At 38.6% G+C, this 19523-nt stretch overlaps 3 protein-coding genes across 19 annotated transcripts in view; 1 reads left to right on the forward strand and 2 right to left on the reverse strand.

Moving 5' to 3' along the window:
- Positions 1-38: 38 nt before the first annotated feature.
- Positions 39-2407, reverse strand: LOC117604511 (putative 3-methyladenine DNA glycosylase). Of its 2 annotated transcripts, none has more exons than XM_034324626.2 (6): positions 2268-2407; positions 1864-1976; positions 1667-1802; positions 1359-1571; positions 1070-1279; positions 39-503 (listed from the first exon to the last, which is right to left on the reverse strand). In XM_034324626.2, the coding sequence occupies exons 1-6, from the start codon at positions 2323-2325 to the stop codon at positions 115-117; spliced, it is 1119 nt and encodes a 372-aa protein (XP_034180517.2). In that variant the 5' UTR covers positions 2326-2407; the 3' UTR covers positions 39-114. The 2 variants fall into 2 exon arrangements, with proteins under 2 accessions (XP_034180517.2, XP_034180516.2); XM_034324625.2 differs by having other exon boundaries at positions 366-954.
- A 373-nt stretch (positions 2408-2780) lies between these two features.
- On the reverse strand, positions 2781-5473 carry LOC117604510 (facilitated trehalose transporter Tret1). The gene is made up of 5 exons (XM_034324624.2): positions 5106-5473; positions 4586-4765; positions 3939-4135; positions 3471-3777; positions 2781-3406 (listed from the first exon to the last, which is right to left on the reverse strand). The coding sequence occupies exons 1-5, from the start codon at positions 5179-5181 to the stop codon at positions 2781-2783; spliced, it is 1386 nt and encodes a 461-aa protein (XP_034180515.1). The 5' UTR covers positions 5182-5473.
- Positions 5474-6968: 1495 nt separating this feature from the next.
- rho-5 (rhomboid-5) overlaps positions 6969-19523 on the forward strand; it is a 133390-nt gene continuing 120835 nt past the window's right edge. For 3 of the 16 annotated variants that reach the window (XM_034324612.2, XM_034324613.2, XM_034324616.2), the window contains exons 1-2: positions 6969-9044; positions 9179-9466. The gene's annotated coding sequence lies outside the window, so the exon portion shown is untranslated. The remainder of the gene's footprint in view (positions 9045-9178; positions 9467-19523) is intronic. The other 13 variants (XM_034324611.2, XM_034324615.2, XM_034324608.2 and 10 more) reach the window with 12 other exon arrangements.

Genomic DNA, 19523 nt, shown 5'->3' on the forward strand with positions numbered 1-19523 from the left:
ATAAAAAATTGAAATAATCCGAAAACACCATAGGATCATAGAAATATAAATTCGTGCAATATATTAAATCGTCTCAAAAAAACAAATTTTGGTTCACATTACATTGATTATAATTTAATTTAGTCCTAATAGTAGTTCAGCATCTTTGTTTCGTTTACTCACGGCTTTGTTACCGTGAATGTAATATCGCAATGGCTTGTTGGTCCATTCTTCTCCATAGTTATCTATTCCTATTCTACGACATTTCACGATTTCGATATTCTCTATGTCACCATCTTCAATCCACAAACCTTTCCAAGTGCACAAAGAATATTTACTGTGACTTTTATGGAGTTGAAAAGCCATACATAACTTTGATGGGCCATTACACAATTCGTGTGTCTTAAAATTTTTCTGTGTCTTTTTAGATGTACTTGATGTTCCTTTTGAAGTTCGTTGACTACTCATATATTGCATACCCTCCAAGGGTTCAACAGCTCTTATCAAAACAGCACACCCTTCACCTAAAATCTTACCATGAGATTTCTATGTGGCAGAACATTGCACATGAAAAAGGAAGAAATGTTTAAATAACATAAGCATGTTCTTCAGATTTAATATCTCTATGACTGACGCTAGAACTTCCTAACACATAATATCTGCACATTTTTTCTTCGAAATCATTATGGGAACTTGCTGCTACAATAGTAGTTGATTTTATGTAAGGATCATATTCTACCCATAAATTATTACATTCATAAATTTTTTTCTGGTTGAAGTTATCTTCATCAATGACAAATGCTATGCAAATATTGGATGGACTATTACAAAGCTCATGTCTTTTGAAGAATTGTACATTTTTCACAATTCTCTTTTCTCTACTATTTTTTTCATACTTCATATTTCTTAGTAATTCCATATAATCAAGACCAAGCACAGGTTCCACTGCTTTAATTAGCACATATCCTCCTGACTCTAAATATTTCTTACTGTACTAGGTACGCTTTGTTATATTTTGTTTTAATTATTTCAAACTACATATACTACACCTAGATATTTTTTTAAATAATTGCTAGGGATTTTGACTCACCTTGGCTAGATATGTTGAAACAATGATACATTCCGTATGTCATATACACATATATGGTACCAGGTGGCATGTACATTGGCATATTACGAGGAGTAACTTTATTTTTATATGTATGAGATGCCTTATCCATTGTTCCTAAATAACTTTCTGTTTCAACAATCCTACCCTTTAAAATAGTTCCATTGTCTAGGTAACGAACCAATACTTTTCCTAAATGTAATACGTACATTAATAGTGATAATAATCCATTTGTAAAAGACTAAGAAAAGAAAATATCTATTGAGAGTACCTAACAAATTTTGAGCTAATTCTTCACAAGGAGAATCAAAGAATGAATATGGCAATCTATTGGAACATAGTTCCTTCTCCCATGCAGTTGTTGGTGGATCCTCTAACTGTTTTAGTTCTGCTTGCATCATTTTAAGATCTACCACTGCTCTAACTTTATTTTTTGAAGGAAGCGTATTTGGTTCCAACTCTTCTTGATTGCTTCTCTTATTTCCTATATTAACAAATTATATAAATGTTAAAGCTAATGTTTAAATGTTAGTTTTAAAATGACTCAGCTTCTACATAATATTATTTAAATTGACTTACTATCTTTTAGACTCTTTAAGTTAAGTTTACTTTTCTGTTTTTGATCAGAAATTTTAACATCTTCTGATGATGGTTCTAACATGTCACTCAGTTTCTCATCTTGTAAATTTTCAACCACTAAATGTTGTTCAGAATCCTAGCAAAAATTTATTTAGTTTAATTATCAAAAATCTACATGGCCTGTACTATTGACAAACCTTTGGTTTTGTTTCCACTTCATCATTATTGGAATCATCTTTATTTTCTTTTTTTGCAGAACTTGTCGCACGTGTTCTCTTCATTGATGAATTATAAGTAACAAGATGAAGCGCTACAAAATAGTTAAATATTTGTCGACTAATTTAATATCGTTAAACGATAGGTTAAATTGACTTGATAAATTCAAATTTTAAGCGCGCTGAAGTTTCCAGCGGAAACCACGTGACAAACGTCAGTGCTACCACAGCTATGGAAAGAGCAAGAGGTTCGGACAATTTCCCGCTAAAAGTTTTGGAAATAAGCGGTATTTTCTTCTTGCATCGTAGAAAATAGTAAGATAAGTTTTCAGAGTTTCATATACGAGCATAAATTGTTTGTAATAAGTTAATTAGTTAATACATACGAGTTTTCAGTAATCTGCAATTGACGAAGGTTTTTAGGCTGACTATTGCAGGCAACATCTACTTTCGATTCAACAAGAATATCCGGTACGAAAATGAAATAAATTTTACTCTTATAATTAATTACAAATTACTTTTTGAGCTAACAAATGTTGTATAATTAGCATGTATATTCGAATGTTTCGATGGAGACTGTTTTATAGCATGAGCGGAATCATAGGTTGCAGTCAGGGATAGCATAGAGCAACGTAGTTTCCAGGGCTCCCATAAGACGATTTAGCGTCTAAGAATGCAAGAAGAGTAATGTTTACTTGAATATTAATCGATGTAAATGGAAATCTAAATTAGTTATACAAGCTTTAATGTTAATTTTATAAATTTTATTTGAGGTACTTTTTTTATGTCATATATGTGAAGGGGCCCTTTTTTGGAGCTCGCCTCGGGCCCCCAAAATCTCGGGGCCGGCCCTGTAGACTTCCTTCCTTACCATACAAGTTAAATTTAATTCAGTTCTGTTATTTTTTCGTAGATTGTTGAATTTCCAAGAGACTCTTACCCGTGGTTTCCGGGATCAAAAAGAGAGCATATGGTACCGAGAATATTGAGCAAATGCCATAAGTCCAGTACACGTACTTTTCGCCAACCAAGTTTACAAAGGGTTGATAAGTTTTCGCGCTGGTGAAGGACATCAACGAATTGTTAGTATTCACGCACATCGATGCTATATTTTTCATGTTAGAATTAAACATTTCACCTAACAGAGTACTTGGAATTGCTTGCAGCCCCGAGGACATGGATAAATTGAACAATAACATAGAAAATATAGGTAACCATGTCAGACTTGCCGCGTTATAGTTCAAAGAAAGAAGATGAAAATGTAGACCTAACAATGCCAACGACATAGACGTCCCTACGCCGGAGATGATTAAAAAGAATCTTCTGTCAAATTTATCAGCCAGTAAAGTTGCTGCTAAACCCGCCAAGATCGTTGAAAACCCGAGGATCGTTACTACAAGGCTGGGTGTTATAGTAATTTTACTTCTTGTGAGGATTATTTCCGCGTAAGAGTTGAGAGCGTTGTATCCGGTCATGTAAGAAAATACATAGAGGCCGATCACGATCAGAGCTTTTTTGAAATTATCTAAAAGAAAATACAAAAATGTAAGATAAAAAATAAAATTAAACGCTTAGCTAAAGGTAATTACCAGGCATAAGGAACTCTTTTAACTTGACGAAAATATTAGTTTCAGCCCCTTCGACGAATTCCTGAAGCTCCCGGATCTCGGCTTTCACATCGGTTTCTCGCCTGAACCACTTCAGGGATGCCTCGGCCTTGTCGATATCCCCGTGCAGAAGGTAATGGTAGGGTGATTCGGGTATCATGCTGAAGAGGATTATGAAGAGGATATTCGGGACGAGACTCACGTACCCGAACATCTCCATGGACAGATAAGGACCCATTGCATTTCCCAGGAACATACCAACGGAAGATGCGTTCACGTTAAAGGATATCTGAGGACGTGACCACAAATATAATTTTTATCAATCGATTTAACTGTCTATGAAAAAAAAAAATACTATTTTGACTATTGCGAAACAATAAACGAAGCATGTTTTTAAATTTATTTATTTTTTCATAGATTGCGGAAACGAAGAAATTAATAAAGATTTACCAGTGATCCTCGGATGCTGGGATCGGCGATCTCGCTTAAATACAAGGATATAGCGCACCATATCATTCCAGAGCCGATTCCTGAACAGAATCTCGACGTGTAAAGCCACGAGACCGACGTGGCGTAGATACTGAACACCCAACTTGCAGCCAACGGTATTCCACTGACCAGAAGCACCTTCTTTCGTCCGATGTACTCTGAAGACGAGGTTGCAACGCGTTAAAGATACAATTTCCCTGAGAACAAGATCACCGCAACTCAGAACTAACGATCCCTTGTTGTTGGATCAAAGAAATTTTTATTACATTGCTTTGCATCTTCCTTTCACGTACCATGATTTTGTATCACGTTTTTCTACGAGTCCTGAGTCGTGGCTGCCTTGTTCTTATCGAATTCTGAATTAATTCTGGATTGTTTGCCTTGGTTGGTCACTCGATCGTGGGCTGGAAGAGAGGATCGAACTGATCAACGATGGATTTATACCAAAACAAACCCTTTAAATGGAACAAATTGGTAATTCTTAATGGAATAATTTCTGCGAGTTTACCAGATAGGTATAAATTGTAATTATACATTGTCGTTAGGGGAAACAGCTAATGGAGCTTGGCAGACAAATTTTCTGTCCGACAACGAAGAAAGGACTTTACCTTGACACAGTGCGCTGAGCAAAGCGCCGGTGAACCGGCCAAGATTTAAAAGGGACGCCACCCAGGATGCTTCGGTGTCTGTCAGTCTCAAAGGCATGTTCGCTTCCGTTGATGTCAGTTGAGCCAAGTACGGTGATGCCCAGCCATTCGCGAGGCCACTTCCGATAACAACTAAGCTGACTGTCACAAACGGCCATGAAACAGTTGCGTCAACGGATGCGAGAGTAATTTCATTAGCTCATTCATAGGCACATCTCTACAACCGCCTTGATGTACGGGACACGGTGCATCTCGATGTTCCAGCAATTATATTAGAGCATCTTAATCGAGTTTCACGTCGAGCAAACATCTTGCGTGTAAACTTTCAACAAATACTACATGTAATAATGATTATACTTTTGTTACAGATTTACTGTAGATTGAAAGCGATCGTTGAATCAATTAAGATTAATGGAGAATCGAGAATCGTCACCGTTAGATGAAAGGAAAAGGGATCATTTGAAGCCCCCTCAATACTCACGTGTACATGCAGCCAGCCATTGCGGCCAGACCGTAATCCTTTTATCCCGACCCTTCTTCGGATTCTCATCGAGCATCTCGATTTTGACTGTTAAACGAGATGCACAAGACGCAGCAGCTGGCTTGCCTGTTTGTGAGATGTTTCCCGAACTGACTCATGCAATCTTGATGGAACTTAGCAGGAAGATCCTAGTTGAGATCGGATGATTTGCATTTCGATAAGATCCCTGATATATTTATGCGCCGCCTGTAAGAATTTGATCACTATGCGTGTCGCACGTGTTTGCCTTCAACCGGGGCCCATAAAAAATCTTTATCTCATAAATTTCCTACGGTCATATTTTTCTTATCTTTGATTATCCTTTTCTGCTTCTAACCAGACCAAAGGCGTAAGCGTACTGAAAAACAGCGGGTTACGCAAACATCGGATAGCCGTGATTGACAGTCTCACATCGTTATCGCTGAATCTTCTCATAAATAGCGCATTGCAAATGACAATATTAGAAGGCACTGTTTCTTTCTGAGATTTATTGCTGTTGCTTGGAAGATTGACGCAAGGATATCGTGAATATGTGCACGATTCAATAGCAGCGTGCTATATACCCATAATCACTGTTAAATGTGGAAAGATACAGGGAAAACATATAAGAGGAAACGTATAAAAATATAAATCCGCATAAACTTCCATAGCTTATTTGTTATTTGTCTGTTATATTTTTGTTTAGCGAGTTGTTTTTACGAAGATATTGAAGATAAATATTGTTCTGATATTTAGTGGAATGTAAATGAAAAAATAGAGCAACATATATAGCTCGGTAATTAGTTCCGAAAGCAATTAAAATTTTGAGTAAACAATTCTTCACTGATCACCCTGTGTAACCATCGAACGTAGACTGTCAATTAAACTACGATTTCAAGTTGTTTTATTTTCTTTGCTTTAATTATTTTACTCGTTTCAGGATAAAAATTGTACAAAATGGAAAAGAAACAGGTATTGGCGAGCGATACGAGTCTCCCGGATCCTTTGAATGTTTTTGTGAAAAAAATTGGAAGAAGAATCCATGACCCGGAAGGTAAAAGGTAAAATTTTCCCTTTCAATACACGGAACACAGAGTTTCAACATTTAAAACGTTCTATAATTTCATCAGCAAAGAAACTTTGAAAGAACTGTTGATGACAAATTTAATGCCTAATCAACACCAACCGACATGTTTACCTTATACAACAAACTTAGAAATATGTGATGAAATAAATGGTAAAGTTGAGGATTCTTCTGAAAACAATAAGGACAAAGATAATGATAAGCAGGTTGAAGAAACGATAAAACCCGGGATTGGTAAGTTAATGAAATTATATAAAACTATTAATTTTTATTAAAATAAAAATTTAATTTTGAAAGAACCTATCAAAGAGGAAGAGGATGAATCAGAATGTTCTTCTAGTGACATGGATGAAATAGAATTGTCTTTTGATGGTAAATGGTTGAGGGATCATTTGCAATTACCACTGAAAATGGCGATTAAAGAATTGGTCGCGAAGAAACCGTACGACCCAATTAATTACCTTGGATTTTGGTTGATGCATTATAAAAGATGTCAAGAGCGTAATCAATGGCGATTAGAGAAAGATCAAGAGCTTAATTATCTTCGATCAGTGATCCGAGAACCAGTACGTGTAAATCAGTAAATAAGATATAATTAAAAGATTAAAAAATTAATGTAAGGCGATGTTCCAGATACCGGAAGTGGAGGAATCTATTCCTGTAGACATGGGAGAAGAAGAAGAGGAAACTAGGGACTGGAATTTTGAACATTACAACATAATGTGATCGTAAATTTTTACTAAATTAGTATTTTATTCTTTTGCTAATTACACTAGGAATATTTTCAACAACTTTTACGATTCATTTGTTGTTTAATCGCCAGGTAAGGTATAAGATAAAATTTTTATATTCAAGCGTATTTGATACAAAATTGATAGTACATATTCAGTAACAGAGTTATTGGATCAATTATAAAAGTGTCGGTTATAAAAACGATACAAACAACAAATAGTAGCCCTTTTAAAATCAATCAAAGGGTTAAAAGCATCGTTAGAAATGATTTTACGATGTAGCGCACGACGAGTAAACATCAGTGGGTTGATTCTCAACCTTTTATCGATATTATTCTGTTTGCCTCGACGTGGTTTACATTGGTTTGATCCACTTATTGAACGAATAGGTCGCTGTCTGACCATAGGATACTTTTCACCCCTTAAAATCGACAGGAAGTCGCGTTGAAAGTTCGATAGATCGTTTCCAGGTGTCTCGACGTTCGACGAGACTCGGGTTTCGGCTACGTTCGTTCGGGCTCGTGTATTTCCGTGTTCGGGTCGCGGTTCCCATGCGAAGCTGCGCTCAGTTCGAATCGCGCAGCCGCTAGTTGTAGTTCCGTTCGCGGTTAACGAAAATACCGTCGAATATCGTGCGTTGTAACACGCGAGGAAGAACATTTCGATTTTCCGGCGGCGAATCTTTTTCCAGACATGAGGAGTATCGGCTAGCGAAAGAATGACGTTGGCGCGGGGCGACGCGAACGGTGCAGCGAGACACGCGTTCTATGTCATTCAATTGTTATTGACGCAAGGGTTGGTTGCGCGGCCATGGCAGTCGTCGGGTCAGCGGTTTAATCGTCAGATGGCGCGGCGTTCGTTTCGGTCCACCCTGCCTGCGCTGGAATGCCCTCAACGAGGAGCCTCTCGAAGCTGTCGTCTTTCGTGGAGCTTTTTTCCACGCCACGATCAGGTGACCGGGCCGAGGCCCTTTTTCGACCCTACAAACCGTGCCCACGTCGTTAGGGATCAGCCGTGAAGGGACGCGAATCCGTGAAAAGGAACGCGTCGACCCGCCAGCCTTGTGGTCCACTTAACGCGTAGGTAGTGTGTTGTGTTGTGCACCAAAAGGCGGTTCCAGTGCACTCGACTCGATCTCAATCTTCGCCATTTTACGGTCTCGATAGTTTGTGATCCCGTTCAAGATTCGTGCCTACCCTTCGCGCGATTTCGAAGCTGTCTACACGGGGGTTGTTAACCGAGGGAAGTGGACGAGGCCGCGAAGGGGATCGTGTTAAAGCGGAACACGGGAGTGTCGTCCACCATTTTGGCTGCGCGAGGTTATTCGATGCGTGCACCATTCCCGTCGTACCTTCGCTGTTTTCGCGTATGCCCTCGTGAAGTATCCTTCGCGATGTCCACGAGATTATCCGCCGACTCGAGGGACGATCGGGAACGGTGTTTCGAGAGGTAATTGGGAATAAAATGATACGGTAAAATCGTCGTTTAAATGGAGCAAGGCGAGGGGCTGTTTTCATCGTCACCATCTCGACGCTGTCAGCTGGTGTCCTAGTGACAGTGTTGAAAATTGACAGTGATCGTAAAAACCCTAGATCGGTGTACCGTGGAAGCTAGCGGAAGTAACGCGACCCGACGATAATACCCAACATCCTGGATACGAAACGAAAGGGTAAAAAACGATGTCGCTCGAAAGTGGGTTACCATAAGTGCCGTCCCTGTTGTTGGTGAAAGAAAACAAAAAGAAAAAAGCTTCGGTTCACGACTGCACTCGTGATTTTACGGTGACTGTGTTCATAATTTATTTCATTTTTTTTCTCTTCTCTCTCTCATTTCCTTCGATACCGATTGATTTGTGAGGTTAGTGCAGCTGATCGGGAAGCGACGCGTTCGAGGGAGGCTGCCACTGTGGAGCGTCTCGAGTGCCGTTAACCTCGTTTCGTGGCCACCTCGCGGCCGCGAACGAGCCTGCTTTTGCGATTTTCCACGGACCATGTTTTCCACGGACTTGCTTGCAACGCGAGCCGAGATGGACGACGGTAGGTGATCGTCGCGGATAACAAGTGGTTATGAAACGAAGGATCCCGTGCCACGGACACGGTGCACCAAGTAAGTTATCCCATAAAAACGCGGGAAACCCTGATTATTCAAAAAGATGTGCATTCAATCGCTCGTATTCGCTTCGAGCTACGTTCGTGTTGACATAACCTCTACTCTATATACAGTGGTGAATTATATTTCAGGCACAGATAAACAGAGAGAGAGAGAGAGAGATAGGTGGATGAAATGGTGAAGTAGAAAGAACTGTTTTCCGGTTCGGATGAAACGGACATTCGCGATGGAGAAGAAGTGACTGACTTTTTTTTTTCTTTTCTTATCCTGGATGGAATCCGGAGTAGTTGTAGATGTTTCGTGCGATTATTTGACCAAAGTGAACTGGTTTCTTGTGCTGGATCAGTGCTACGAGTGTGTGCCGTTTTTGACGAGGATTAGCTGTGCTTGTTCCCGTTACTCCGGTTCACCAAACACCCGTGAGTATCATTTTCATTTACCTAAACACCGATGGCCATGCATTTCTATAGAGTTATCCAAATTGAGTGTCACATCGTCGAATTGAAATAAAACGCAAAGTATTTGATTTTTGTATGGTTATTATATTTTAATACAAAGTCTATTTTATGACGTTAATTATGGAAAACAATATCATTCAACGGTCCTTCTCCGCTTTTTTTTGCGAGCTTGATACGTTTGACCAAATTTAATAAACGAGTAATTTTTCATGAGAAGAAGATACCAATTGTCGCCAAGATCGGATGATTTAACACCATTAGATTTTTTTATGGGGTTTATGGAAAGTGAGGTTTGCACCAATAATCCAAAGATTATTGAAGAGCTGAGCAAGAAAATCACAGTTGCTATTGATGAAATTCAATTCCACTTGTGTGAATATATAATGAAAAATTGGGTGAAACATAAAAAAATCCGAGAAGGGCATTTGAATAATATTGTCTTTGATAATTAATGTCATACAGTAGACTTTGTGTTAAAATAAAGAAACCATAGAAAAATCACATACTTCCCGTTTTATTTCAATTTGAAGATGTGACATTAAATTTGGATCCTATATCAGATCCTAAATAAAATTGTAAGAATCATGGAATCCATGAAATGCAGTTTCACAAACGCTGTAACGTACAATGATAAACGGTACAATTGGAAGAAATCGCTTGACTAAACATTCCTTATCATCTTGTTAAAGATACAACATCTGTTATGTACAAATGAAGCATTGTATTTCTACACGAGTTAAACATCGTGTTTCCATTGTTACTGTTATTTGCATAAGCCTCACGATTTATTTGTAAACGAGATCCCCTCTTTGTGTTTATTTTTATTTATCTTGTAAGCAAATAATCACGTGCGTTTATTTGCAATCTTTTATAGTAGGAAACCGTCTGTGCGGTTCATTCGTTACCAGTGGAAACAGCTGTTTGTAGTCAGACATAATCAAGGAGGTAGTGTCCTAATACTTTGAAGACTGCATATTTCATGGAATCTATGATTCTACGATCCCAGAATTCTTTTTATATTTCAAAGAATGTTTATAGAATCGTATTCGAGGGTTTCGTTTAAAATTCCAAAATTCATCATGTAGATACTTTTATCTCCCTCGTAACGTAACTTTGGAGAGATTCTCGTGGATAGTCGGTTTGATAAATGTGGGATTTGACGATGGTAAGGTGGAAACGAATTCTGGTTCTATTGGAATTAGGTGAAGATTATATTTGTATAAACTAAACTACGACGAAAGTCATAGTGACTACGACTTTAGTCACCCTAGACGGTGAATTTCGCAATCGTTTTTAACTTTGGTAGAGCAGAATATTATTGCATTGTTATTTTTATAGTTGCCGATTTCTTGTATTTAATTTCTATTTTATTTTATATCACGAGATTGTTATTTTGTTATTTTTATTTTTTAACCACGTCTGCGTTAGGGTTGCCCCGTAGCCAAAAAAGGTTAATACTAGAGAATGTCCACTATCCTACATATAAAAATGCCCGTTTATCGGTGCTTTGATAAACCTTCGTTTGTCGTTCTCGCGACATCCACCTAGCGGGGTCGTACATTTTAAGTTTAATGCGAAATCATCGAACATGGAAAGCTGGCGGCATTCCAGTTACCCCTACCATCTCTCAAATCCGTTCCCCTACATACAAACCCTTTATACACAGTGGTAGTTCACGTAACACGTGTTCAACTGTGTACGTGACATACGTTGCGGGCATAGGTAGCTGCATAACTGCACGGGGAAGCGAATTTATTGGGAATGTAAATTGAAAGTCAACGTCGCTTAGATATCTACAGGCTGTCCGGTGTATTATTAGCCAGGTGTAACAAAATAGAAGAAGAATCTTATTTACCACTCTCGCTGATTAATGTTAAATTCAATTTAGAAAGCTCTTTATTTTTTCCATTACTCAGCTTTGAACAGTCATACTTTCATCAGTGAAAAAAAAAAGAGAAAGAAAGGATGGAACGTTGAATTACTAGAGTTTTGGTAAGAAACACGGCAAAGAACTGTTCTGCACTTTATGCACTTTTTCTTTTCCCTTTCTTCCCGCTAGACGCTTTAATTACCGGCGCAATTTATTGTTGCAGCCCGCAACGACAGCAAAATTAATGCCTGTTAATGCGCCCCGCGGTATAGAGTGGTAATTTAAAAAAATCAATAAACCGCAACAGTGCGTTCCGAGCCTGTTCAATTTATTCATACTTAACAATTTCACGTTATTATGTGATAAATAGTAATGATACTTCGGTATTTAAACTTCCTGCTACACGTTATTGCACTTTGAAAGCGACTTTCATTCTTACCGGGAAACCCTGGTGACGGCGGACCAGGGAGAGAGACCGAATTTTTCAGAGAGCAACCCGAACCGCTGTTTTTCCTTTTGCCCGTAACAAAGTGATTACTCGTTTGTCATCGATATCGTTCGACGTTCCCCTTTTTCCTTCATCCTCTTGAATATCGTGGCCGGCCACGATTTATCAAGGAACGAGGACACGCGAGAGCGAGCGGCGCGCCGGGGTGGGAACGTTTTCAAGAACAAATGTTCGTGAATTTCGCCTGACGTTAGGACGGGCCGAAAAAAGAACCATTCTTCTTTTTTTCCCCCTCGGAAAACCACGCTCGTTCCAACGCGACGTTTTATCAATAACGTTGCAGAAGCAGCGCGTACAGTTAACGCGTTATTCATCCGGTTAGGCGTAGGTGTACGCGAGGGATGTATCGCGGAGCCGTTTTCATTTTGCCAACTGAATATGATTTGCCGCGCGAATGAATATGTAGGTTAACGCTTTTCCACTTTTACCGAACCGCCTCCGAATCGTTCCACCGTGTGTCTCGACTTCCGAACAGACAAATTTTCGAGATACGCTCGAGATCCGAAGGGAAATCAGAAACGATCGTGTCGGCGGTTCGATGAAATTAGGATTGATTTTACCGAGAAGTTGAAGAAAAAATTCATTTTATACCGAACTCTCGTAGCGACGAACTTTGAAGAGAGTTAGAGATGAGTCGGTTGTTGAACGAGAACCACTTTCCGACGACGGACCTGAAAGAAAGTCGCTTGATTCACTGTTTTACCGTGGATATTGCGTTACTGGTATCTTCCTCGATTTCATATCGCCTCTCGTATTTTTCATATTCCAAATTGCGAGAAATATCGTCGAAAGTTCGCGGTAAACAGTGGATTGCGCGATAAATAACGTAAATCGTGATAAAAATACAAAGGTGTCACGTTTGCGAACGAAATAAATTTGAATCAAAACATGAGCGTATTTATGCTATAAACACGCTTTCGCGTTAATTACCAATTTACTCGGTGATTCGAAAAGCGAAATAATGTTGGAAAGAAACGCGAATTTGATTAAGGGATAATCATTCAAGCACCTTTCCAGGAATACTATCGCAGAAAATTGGATTTCTTTTCTATTTCCTTCATTCTCCGCGAAGCTAGTCGCTCTGTTTCTTTTAATCGTGCCTGAACAAGGTTACGGTTCTATAATTTCCGTTTCCGTTTAAACGAAATTCCCGATTCTTTTGTTTATGAAATCTGAAATTACTTTGTTCTTGGCGCGTTCGATAGGTGAGCTCTGTTCCGAAGAATTTAATATTAAAGTTGAAAAAGTATCAGAAACGATGCGGACGGCGGGTACTTGGAGGGAACGATTCGTGGAACAAAGAAAGTTGGGTAATGAAATTCATCAAAGACTCGTTCGTAATATTCGCCGGTATACCGACGGATGTTTTCACGATTATTCACCGAAGAAATTTTTGTTTTTCAGCGTTTTCGTGGAGCAATGCGATTAGGAAGGGAGAAAAGGAACGTCGACCGTCTCGTTCTTGCTCGTTCAATTTTAATACAGACCAGAGTGGTATTATTTTCCAGCATCGTGAATTAGATTCCCGTTAAATGGAATTCTCGTTTCCCTTCGCTGGTAAAAAGCTTTCTCCAACGTTCTCTTCGTTTTCTTTCGCCATACCTCTGGCGTTCGCTTTTCGCTCAATTTCCAAATTCCAACCGGATCCCAACTGAACGCGCGAAAAATCTAAGTAGGGTATCGAAAATCTTCCCTCGCGTCGAAGATAGGGCGTTGTTTCGACGAGATTGATAACTCGTCGAGGCAATCCCGACTTTGCGAAATCCCTACACGTTTATGTACATAACCCGGCTCGTCGTTCGTTAGCACTGTTTGTTCAGAGATTAATAATCCCTGTGTCCTGGCAGAATCTTTGTTGAAGTTATATTTAAATGTTTACCGATTATATCGCCGTTTCCAAGACGTTCCTAATTACCGTCGATTGTTAATTATCGAAAGATCTTTGAAAAGTTATCGATCCACCGAGGTTCTTTAACACGTTGAACGCCACAGTGAAATTGGGATTTTTTTTGGGACGTGTTAAAGCTTTAATTACTAAGAATAGTGATAATTAATTTTCAAATTTCAAATTTCAAGCTTTCTATTTGCGATTCCACGTTATTTGTACCATAGCAATATTATTTAAAATAATGTTTTTCTATTGTTTTCATTTAATTATTTAGGCGTTTGTAATTATGGCGTTCAACGCGTTAACCCTTTCCACTCGTATGTCGCCATATAGTCATGTATTTTTCTAATTTTTTCTACTAAACCGATAAATTAAATTATAATATGTTCCCATAAAAATGTTTTCATTTTGATCGAATATGAAAAAGAAATTCAGAGTTGATTGGTAGTCTTCTCAAATGTAAATACGAGTGCAAAGGGTTAAAGGTTGAAATAATAAGGAATGCGAGTTGTAGCAGCGCGTTATCCAATTTCGAAAATATAATCTGCCGTCGTAAAAAGGAGTAATGAAACAAGTTGGTCGCGAGTCGGCCAAGAAAGTTGGCCAGTCTCGTAAAACACGCGGAATTTTAATGAACAAGTTGAGAAATTTTAGTGAGAAATAAAGTGCAGACGAAAGGAAGTCTCTCGAGCGTTCCTGGATGCTCTCAAATTATAGTTGAAACGCCCCGAGTGGAGCTGAAGAAAGCGATGCCAGAAGGAAGAGAAATAAAAGTAGGGAAGAAAAAGGATTTTGACTGTATTACGAATATGTACAGACGACCAACAGTTTTCCATGTCGCTTCTGTCTCGAACAATAGTTCCTCCTCTTCCCGGCTCGTTTTCTCTTTAATATTTTATCCCGACCCGAAGCTACGTCCAAACAGTAAATCTCTTTTACTCCGATTCTTGTTACGTACCTTCCTTGTGAAATTTTCCTCCGCAAGTACCAGCACAGGTGTTCTTCGAATCGCGATAAAAGCGTGATAGTTAAATCCGAAAAGCGTGAAAACACGGATTTAAATAAGGTGGAAAAGATTTCTTCTTGCTTTCATTTGTTCACGCGTTTCCCAATCGAATTTATTCGCGATCGCGATCGCCTCGTGTAAACACTCGAAGGGGTTAATCCTGTTTTGAAATTTCCCGAGCGCGTCCTATTGATTTTTGGCAAAAACCCTCCATTTATTCGGGATTAATTGATATTTAGGTTTTTCCGATCAGTGAAGTATTTGTTGGACGGTTTTCCGAGGGAATCGAGCGTAACGGTGATTTCGCCAAAAGCGGCTTTCGATCACAAATTAGGTAAAACCAGTTTCAGTGATCCTGCATTTTTTATCGGATCTCTGGTAAAAATGAAATTGGATAATCGTCGGTTACTTTTCAAAATCCTCGCTTCGTTTTAAACAAAATTTAACTTTGAACGATTAAACGGATAACCTGGTTGCTTTCGCTCTTTCATACGTTGCCAATGAAATTCCTGTAGAATTATCTATTAAAATTCATTATTTTATTGCTCTATAAAATACAATTCTACTAAAATTGATCTAATAATTCTGAGAATTCATATGGAGACGGAATTATCTCTTAAAAAGTTGATCTTTGAACGGCGGACCATGGAGAGAGGCCGCCCGAAGAAGGCGGACCATAAAGAAACTCTTCAACCGAAAACTTATACAGTTAACTTTAGATTATTATCCTTGTATATCTTTTGCCAGTTTAGATCTCGATCGACCCAGACTCCGCTGTTTAAGGGTTAATGATCCTCCAACGATACCGTCTACTTGGATGATTTCCAATTCAAACATTTGCCTACGATTGATCGACCAGTTGATTGACACACGTCGAGAGTAGAATATTGCATGGTTGAAATACTATTATCAGCCGAATCTAACCCATCGACGAGTGTTGTTGGAACGAGTGTTGTTAGTCCCTGGAGCGTGTATCGGTCTCGTTAGCTTTATGTAATTATGTTCCTCCCGATTTGCAGTCCGATTGAAAGCCGCAGACTCGATCTGCCATTAATGCACGGTTCATTATCGTGGATAATTGTTAATTCGACAATAGGACTGTATGATCCTCTACACTACCCTATAGAGTTTCACTACTTTTCTAGGTAAATTGTTTACTGTTATCAGCGCATTCACTGAAATACCCATGAAATTTTCATAACACTTTGAATAGAATTCCAACCGCGCGACGTCGGTGGTTAAACCGTTGAAAGTTTCAACCTTTCGCGGTTGAAATGGGATGTTTGCGGGCTCAGGTTGCTAAGATAGTCATCGAAATAGTCAGATCACCTTACGGTCATTTGAGTCTTGAAAGCCGAGGGAGAATATTCTCACCGAAGATCGGGATAGCTTAATGGTTAGAACGACAAGCGGAAAATCCGGCATCGAGTTTCCCTCTGGTAATCCGATCGGCCGAAATTTTTCGATAAATTGTCAAGGGTTGAAGTTACCGAGATAGAATTTGAATTTCAATCTCGGAATATCGTTAACGAACGTTTTAATGTTGGAGTTGTTTAGCATTCAGATATAACTCGTTGATATTTACCATACAAACAGGTGATTCTTTAATTATTTCCCAGTTTGTATTAGGCTGTAGTGTTGAAACAGGTTCAGCTTGTAGTGCTTGGCAAATATTCGGCTCGTTAAAGCTTCGGTTAACACGCTCGAGAGTATTTCGATAAATCGTTCCTAGACGCAGACGGTCGATTTACTTTCTCAAATATACTTGAGGATGAGGCAACAGTTACGGCTGCGATTCGGGTCAAAAGTTCGTGTTCGCGAAAATGCGTGTCTCCGCTTTGATATCGTTACGTTTGGATTTTCTTCAGTTTTATTTAGCACATACTTTGACATTTAGATTCACCGATTATTCATATTTTTTATATCGTTAGACTCTTTTAGAAGACGAAAGCAGAAATGATCGAATTTTCACGTAGCTGATTTTGAGACCCGAACAGTCTGATTTAATTTCATGACATAAAAGTATCACGAAATATTACTTACGACACATCAAATTAAAGCTTGAACTATGAACGAAATAACTACCTAATGGTTTCGTCGGTTTTATAAATACAAAATGACTGGCATAGATTGGAAGAAACAATGATGGACGAGCTACCATTGATTGTTCTATTGTTTCCTTTAACGATGAATCGGCCATTTTGTATGAAGAATATTGATGAAACGTTTACATAGCTATTTTCTTCACACTTTAAGCTTTAATTTGATGTGCTACAAGTACTATTTTGTAATACTTTTATGTCATGAAATTGCGTTAGACTGTACGTTTCAATATGTCTGACTAATTATATACTTGTACTACTTAATTTAAAGTCTAACGCAATTTCATGACATAAAAGTATTACGAAATGGTACTTATGGCACATCAAATTAAAGCTGAAAGTACAAGGAAAATAACTATGTAAATATTTCATAGATATTATTCGTACAAAATGGCTGTTTGCAAGTTGCAACAAACACTGACCAATGTCGAAGTATATCAAACTCCACTATACACAAATATTCGTATAATTTGTGGCAACGATACCATGAATGCTTTCGAAGAGAAGTTTCCTTCTCAATTTACTCGAAAATTTGGTTACGGCTTGATGAAAGCGTCGTCGTTACGAACTAAGTCGATTTCAGCTGACTGCAAGATTCAAGCTTAATTATGAAAGTTTCTCGTAAAGCATCGTTCCTCTTTATTATCGATCTACTTCCTGTCTTCTTTCCTTATTTCCAAATGATCAACATTCGAGAATGATGAACAAAATAGAAACCAAATTGAAACACTCGCTCTTCGAAAACATCCACGGAGCTGTAAAAAGGTAAAGGTAAACTTTCATTTTATTTCTTACAGAGCAATTAGTACACCTCGTAGAAACGATATTGATTTCTTCAATTTTCTTCAAATATTTTCTCCTCTGAACGTGTACAGTTCAAGATTCCTGTTTACGTTTCATTCCTTTCAATATCCAGTCGCGAAAAGACGGAAATTTCAAGAATTCTCCCTGACATTTTCCTTCCCCTCGTCACGTATCTAATTTACCCGGCGAGCCGAGTGTGACGCGTTGAAAGGGCGCCGTTCATAGGCATTCATCGAGCCGTAAAACGGATATAGAACGCATAGTTCCGACCGGGCTGGATAGAGGAAAGTGTATTCACGCGATCCTGTTGGCCAGGTTTTATCCAAGGACTCGGATAGGACATTAGGATATTGCGGCCGAACGAGCTACATCGTTATTCAACGGGAATCGAACATCTATGCGATCATCCCCGTTCCGTTCGTTCCGATAATTCGCATCGAGCCGGTATAATAGTCGTTGAAATACCTTGATACTTCTGGAACGAACAAAGGCGAAAATCCTTGAAAAGTATAGCCGGGTAAAGTAGGCAAAACTTCTACTTCGAATTTTTATTTCCTGTTTTTTCAGAATATGTATTAAGTACTTTTAAATGGATTCACATTCATATTCTAACTTTTTCATGCGAAATAATTGGTTTTTGATTTTTTTAACTACGTTGCAAAACAACAAAAAATGTGAAAAAATTCAAGAGTAATAGTTATATTAATATGTTATTGCCATAGTAATATAAAAGTAGTGCTCTTAAATTTTCAATAACAAAACGCGTTTCTTTAGATTGTTTGTTCGGTTTTTCATTTTTTACAACTAGGATTTGCAATGAAAAAATCTGAAAAAATTCCCTAATATGCGCAACCGTGTTTGTAGTGTATCAGAATTTTTTCAGAATTTTCGGATGTTATTAAATAGGAGAAATGGGGCACCCCTCTTTTGCTCCCCCTCACTGCACCTCTGGTTAAGATAAAGGGTTGAAAATTGGTGTGCAGTATTTTCTTTTGATATGCTATCGAATGACGCATTCTGAATTTAATTTGGTTCAAGTTCTTTTCTTTGAATGAAAAGAATCAAACTAAACTGGAATATCTACGAGACAAACAAAGTCTTTATTTCAGCTGAATTTACCGTCGTCCACAGATTTATGTTATTTCCTTATGAGAACAGTTTTTCAGCGGTAGTTGGCGCGAATAAATCTGAAAATAAGGAATTGCCAGGGCAAAGCGAAACTTTTTCGTTGCTCCATTTTTCAGCACCGCGAACGAACGGTTTCCTTGGTTTCTCCATTGGTTCAGCAAAGTAGCCTGCTTTTCCTCCTCGTTACTTCCGTCTTCGATTCCAGATCGATACGATATTTTCTGTTTAGAAAATGTTTCCCCCCCATCGATGAAATTCACCGATTCGGCGCCGTATTTTCTTCTTTATTCTTTTTAAATATAAAGCGTTTGAAGCGTGTATCGTAAAATCTGTCGAGTCCGTTGGGAAACGTTGAGAGGAGGAAAATATTTCTTTAGCTTAATTCAACTCACTCGGTTGGCGCAGTGAAATTTCTAATGGCATTAAGGTCTTACACACGGGCACGTGCTAAAGCTGTCTGAAGATATTTCACGCAGCCCGGGATAATTCATGACCACATCCTGTAGAAACGGTAATATTCCTGGTTTTCCCTTGACGCCTTCCGCCGTGTAAATCACCTCGTCCGAACCCTATCTTAAACCACCCTCTTCCTGAAGACGGGCAGGTCGAGTAAAGTGGATAGGAAAGTCCGGATGTCATTTTTCCGAAAAATAATTCCCGCGTCTGAACGGAACAGACGTCTCGTCTTTTCCATTAAAAAGTTTGATTCCTC

This window comes from Osmia lignaria, chromosome 7 (genome assembly GCF_051020975.1).
Source record: "Osmia lignaria lignaria isolate PbOS001 chromosome 7, iyOsmLign1, whole genome shotgun sequence".
NCBI classification, from domain to species: Eukaryota; Metazoa; Arthropoda; class Insecta; order Hymenoptera; family Megachilidae; genus Osmia; species Osmia lignaria.